This window comes from Colobus angolensis, unplaced genomic scaffold (genome assembly GCF_000951035.1).
Source record: "Colobus angolensis palliatus isolate OR3802 unplaced genomic scaffold, Cang.pa_1.0 Scaffold157, whole genome shotgun sequence".
Taxonomy (NCBI): Eukaryota; Metazoa; Chordata; class Mammalia; order Primates; family Cercopithecidae; genus Colobus; species Colobus angolensis.
Genome location: NW_012114677.1, coordinates 2,007,185 through 2,012,637, shown reverse-complemented (window position 1 = coordinate 2,012,637; position 5,453 = coordinate 2,007,185). Strand labels below are relative to the sequence as shown.

The 5,453-nt window shown below is 64.8% G+C and overlaps 1 protein-coding gene across 1 annotated transcript in view; it reads left to right on the top strand.

Annotated features, from left to right (window-relative positions):
• Positions 1-24: 24 nt before the first annotated feature.
• The window catches only part of FGFRL1 (fibroblast growth factor receptor-like 1), a 13,587-nt gene continuing 8,158 nt past the window's right edge, over positions 25-5,453 (top strand). The window contains exons 1-2 of the mRNA XM_011936825.1: positions 25-153; positions 348-442. Of these exons, the coding sequence (XP_011792215.1) occupies positions 38-153; positions 348-442 (211 nt within the window). The 5' untranslated portion in view covers positions 25-37. The remainder of the gene's footprint in view (positions 154-347; positions 443-5,453) is intronic.

Below are 5,453 nucleotides of genomic sequence, written 5' to 3'. Positions count from 1 at the left end.
CCCCACGTGGGCCCCCCCAGCGCAAATTTGTCCGCTAATGGCGCAGGCGATTATCTGCGGGGCGCTGGGTGTTGTGTGTCCTGCGGGCAGGGCCGGAGTTACAAGCGCCAGGAATCCAGACGGTGTGTGGAGGGGGGGCAGCGGGGGAGCCCGGTAATTAGTGTAAACCCTTTGTCTGCCTTTGATACCCACAGCTTCTCCCCGCCGCGGCTTCCTCCGCCTGGAGCGCGGGCGGGGAGGGCCTGTCGGGGGAGTGGGGCCAGACCCCTGATCCCCGCGGCCCGGGACCGGGGAGGGCGGTATCTCCCACTTCCACGCTTTGGTGACGGCGCCCCCAATGCCCCCAGGTCCGGACAGGCCGAGATGACGCCGAGTCCCGCGTTGCTGCTCCTGCTGCCGCCGCTGCTGCTGGGGGCCCTCCCGCCGGCCGCCGCCGCCCGAGGTGAGTTCTGGCGCCCAGCCCGGCCAGCCTGGCCTCCGCCAGCGCCGCCCCCTTCCCGCCCGGCCCTGAACCCTGCCACAGTGCCCGCCTGGCACGCGCCATGCCCCGCCCCTGCCGCCCCGATCGCCAGGCCCCCTTCCTTCCAGGGTCCCCTCACCCATGGGCTGTCCACAGCACCCAGCCGGGCTCCCCCAGCTGGCTGGAGGGGTCCCTCTCACTTGTGCTTGCTGGCCAGGTGGGCTCTAGCCCTGGCCCCCAGGACATGCTCCTGGTCTTGCAAACACTTTCACCCTCGTACTTGCAGTCCAGGGCAGCTGATCACCTGTGGATTCTTGGGGAATGGGCGGTTTGTGTCCACAGTGGACCCGACTAGGACTCTGGGAACCTGCAGAGACCCCCACAAAGGACAGGATGGGCTATGAGAGATATTGGTGGTATACTTGGTGTCTGGGACTGAAACTGACCCTCAGACCCCCAGTGTCCCAGCCACTGGGCACACACCAGACCTAGCTGTGTGCCCTGGGCCTGCCCAGCCCCAGGCAGGCAGTGCAGGGCGGCTGTGTGGACAAGTCCCCAGAGCCGGGACGCACCCCAGGACTGCGTGCCTGTGGGCACCCACTGTACCGACCTGGTACGTCCTCATGCCACTGATAGCTAAGTGGCAGCCATGCCATGGGACCCAGCTCCAGCAAGGGCATCCAGAGCCGATGGGTGATGTGTCCCCGCAGACTCATGCCCGCCATGTTCCAGGATCCGGGCACAGCGCTGGCTGCCCCCATGGCTAGGCGGGACCTGTGGCCAGGCCAACCCTTTGGGTGTGTTGACCACTCAGGATTGTCCGCGCTGTGTCCACCAGTCCTGAGGCTTCGCACCCCTCCCCTGCCGCCCAGCAAGCGCGCCGCATCCAACCTGGCCTTATATGGGCACGTTCGGGTGTTGGATGGCGGGCGGCGGCCAGGTGGGCCTTATGCCACAGCACCCTCCCACCCCCCTCCTGCCCACATGGGCCTGGCTGAGCGGCCGCTCTGAGGGCCCGGCAGCGTCCTGGGCTGTGTGGGCACTCATGCCATACTGAGCGAGCCCCCACCACCGCCAGTGGCCTGGACTTGCATTCTCTTTGATCTGTTTGGCCTCCCCTATCCCTGCACCTGCCTGTCCTCTGTCCACTCGGCCAGGGAGGCCCTGGAGGCCTCTGTCCTGCCATGGTCCGTGGCTGGAGCTGAAACTGACTGGTGGATGGCCGCGGTCACCCATGGCAGTGGGTGGCAGAGCCCGCCTCTTCGTGGACACGCCCCAGCGGCCACCCCCTTCGCTTTCGTCCTCCTCAGCTGCGGCCTTGGGGCCGAGGATATCCAGCCCTGGCTTTGCGTGGCAAAGGCCCTGGCGGCACTGGGGAGCTGGAATCGAGCTGCTTTCCAAGGGCAGGGGCCTCTGTGGTTTGGGTGGAGGTGGGGAGGAGGTTCTTCCGGACTGTGCTGATTTTCCTAGCATGGACTAGGGCGCGAGGTCCATCCAAGTGTGTTTCTCCTGCTCTGAACAGCCCACTGAGCACCTTTGTTAGGCCAAGGACCAGCATGCAGAGGGTTTGGATTATTTTTGAAAAGCCATTTCCCGCTAGGTCATAAGTTCTGGAATCGGCACATCGCTAGACTCAGATCATATTTTAAAAGTTCTTCTTTTCCCAAAGTTTCACAATCTTGGTGGATTTGTCTATAAACTGCTTTTTTTTTTTTTTTTCCAATTTGAAAAAAGAATAGAATTGGCTGTCTCCCTTTCCATTTTATTTCTCACAGTGGGAACTTGAGAGTTTGTAGATGAAATACCTTTTACGAATAATTCTGAAGGAAGTCGTTTCAGGGCTTTCTGAGAAGTGCCACCTTTGAACTTTTGCAAGCATGGCCTTGGGGACCAGCTCTGAGCGGCCTGCCTAGGAGGCCACTCCCCTCTCCTCTGCACCCGGCCAGCTGCTGTGGGCAAGCTGAGCCCTGACCCAGGTGGGCAGGGTGCCTGTCCAGGGGTGCCCCATGCCTGGGGGGTGGCGTGGTCAGGGTCGGCTCCCTGTGGGGGCAGGAGTCTGACGGGTGTGTGACTCGGGGAAGCAATAGCCGTGGGTGCACGGTGCTGACCTCGGCCCCCAGCCAGGCCTCAGGGCCCTCCTCCCTCGCCCCAAGCCCTTCCAGGCAGTGGCTGGCCAGTGTGCAGCGGGTTGAGGTGGACGTGTGGGAGCTGGGCCCAGCCCCTGCAAGGTGGGGAATCAGGCCAGCCGCCCCGTTTCCATCTCGGGGCCCCACTCCTGGAAGGGAAAATAAATCACTGTCCCCTTGGGGGAGGGAGGGAGCTGTGAACAAAGTCGCCTTTGGCTGGGCCTGGAAACGCCGACCGCAGACTCCTTTATCCATTGTGCGGGAATCAATGGGCCTCCGGGCTCCCTTTCAGCCGCAGGCCCCGCGCTGCGGCCCTGTCGAGGGGAAATGTTGGTTTTTCCCCAGCCGTGGCCTCCAGCCCCTGGCTTGCCCAGCCCTGGCTCAGGAACCATGGTCGTGCTGGGAGAAGCGGGCTGTGCCTACAGGCTGGACCCCCGGCTGCTGCATGCTGGCCCTCTCTGCAGCCTGAGCTTGCTTCTTGGCCCAGGGTGGACTCCTTTGCCCCATCTGGGCCTCTGCCGGTGACTCCAGGCCTGGTGTGTCCAGGTGACAGCCTCAGTGGGTGGGTCAGCACGGGAGGGAGAGGTGCCCCTCTCCCCAGAGGCCCCCTCTAGGGCTGCCCTCCCTGCCTGCCTGCCTGCCACTCTCCCTGGCAGCCATCCCTGGGGCTGCTGGTCAAGCCCCAGGGCGTCTGGCTGCCCTCTGCAGGCGGCTCCAAGGTAGGCCACAGCGCCAGGGCCCACGGTCCCGGATGGCTGGGGTAGAGTGAAGCAGGGGATGGGAGAGGAGGGCTTTGATGGGCCAGGGCAGGCCTCACAGGAGAGGTGGGTACCAGTCCCCTTGGAGCAAGTCAGTGTGAGTGTGGGCCTCCCTCTAGGACATTGTCCCTGTGTGGGGCAGGGGGTGCCGCCCATCTTGGCAGAAAGCCCAACCACTTTTCTTCTCGCCTGGTGCTGTGAAGGGGCTGAGGAGTGAACACTGGCTGAGCAGTGACAGGGAGGAGGGAGCCGGGCTGCTGCCCTGGTGTGCGGCATGGGGCCCGCTGGGCACAGTGACACCCTCTGGGCTACTAAGATTGTGAGCCCCAGGACAGCTTGATGGCCCCCTGGAGAGCTTTGTCCAGGCCCACCAGCCAGTGGCTTCGGGGCCCTCCTCATTCCCTGTAACCTTCCTGCCCTGTCCCCAGTGGTGACTGTAGGGCTTGGTCTGGAGCACAGAACCACACCCCAGGGCATCACTGTGTGTCCCAGAGGGGCTGGGCGGCTGTGCCCTGTAGCCTGCAGGGGCCTGGGGAGCTGCACTGGACAGGCCCAGTGTCCTCCTGTCCCCAGCCCTGTCCTTGAGAAGTCTGCCATGTGAGTGGGAGCAAGGGCCCCTGGCCTGGTGGTGGTGCCCAGTGTGCCTGGGCTGCTCAGTGGTCATGGCAGCTCCGCCGGGGGGCCGAGAGCCCTGGCAGGGGGCAGAGCATCAGCTCACCCCTGATCTCTGGCCTCGGGGGTTCTGGGCTCAGGAAATGTTCTTGTTGATGCTTCTTAAGTGGGGAAGGGCTGCCAAGGTCTACAGGCAGAGCCCCTCTGGAGAGTTCCGGGCAGGGGAGGCCTGGGGACTGCAGCCAGGCAGGCTGGGGTTTTGAGGTGGGGGTGGGGGCGTGAACCTGGCTGGGCCTGGTGAGGTGTGGACTGGGATGGCTACGGAGGAATCTTTGCCTGTTTTAGCACTGTGCAAGGTTCTCTTCAGGGCGTGGCACCGCCTCACGATGCTCTGGTGCCCGCCCTGTGCCCTGGCGTGTCAAGAAGGGGGAGTAGTGCCCTGGGGCTGGGGTTGCAGAAGGTTCCGCGCTCCGCCTCAAGGCTTCCAGAGGAGGCCCCCGGCCTGCTGACTCGCTGGGTGCCCAGGGCTGGGCAGCGTGGTGGGCACAGCCTGTGGGGTAGCCGCCTGTGCTGCAGGCCCCCAGGTCCCTGCACATCCTCTGGGTCTGCTCCCCGAGGGCCGCCTGGCTAGCCGGTGACTGTGTGTGTCCTGGGTCTGTGCATGCGTGTGCACATGTGTGTGCCTGAGCGTCCTGGGCTGGAGCAGAGCCTGGCCCTGGCACCTGATGGGCAGCAGGCTGTGTAGCGGTCACCTGTGCTGTGGCTCCTGGGGGCAGCCGCTCTTGCACTTGGCTTCCTGGGGAGGGCATCGGGCCCTGGCACTGAGTCTGGAGTTTCCCACTCACTCCTGCCCTGGGTGTCCCTGGGGACCTGGCACAGCCACATAGTGGCCATCTGTGGTGGGGGCACTGTGTCTCCTCTTGGTGACCGGTGGGGGGCTGCCGGCTGCAGAAGGCTCAGCACCTGGATTGGCTCTGCACCCGCCTAGGGGTCTGGCACCGTGTGTCCTGATTCCCTTACCCTCCCTTCTGGTCAAGCTGAGCCCCTTCCCCAGGCCACTCAGCTTCTCCAGGAGGACATGGGGCCTGGCCACCCGCACCCCATGGCCAGGTCCCTGGCCAGGCCAGAGAATTCCTCCAGCTGGAAACTCGGGGCCATGCAGGCCCCCCCAGTTCCCAGGCATCCTTGCTCCACTCTGGCCCCGTTCGGCTGCCAGGCCACTCTTGGTCCAGCCCCTCCATGCCGGGAACTTAGGGTTGGCCGGTCAGGGCTAGGATTGAGGGGACCACACAGCCGGCCCCTCAGCGGTCAGCTCCACCTGCCCCTCCCTCCCTGGCGCACAGTAGCTTGGTCTGTCCCCACGGACGCCCCACCCTGCCGTGTTGTCAACCAGCATCTGCCCCGGCTGCGGTGGACGCTCCTTCCTCGGGAAGCCCCGTCGTCCCCACTGGGTCAGGAGTCCTGTCCGACCTGGGCCAGCATCGCCCCAGGCTCCGT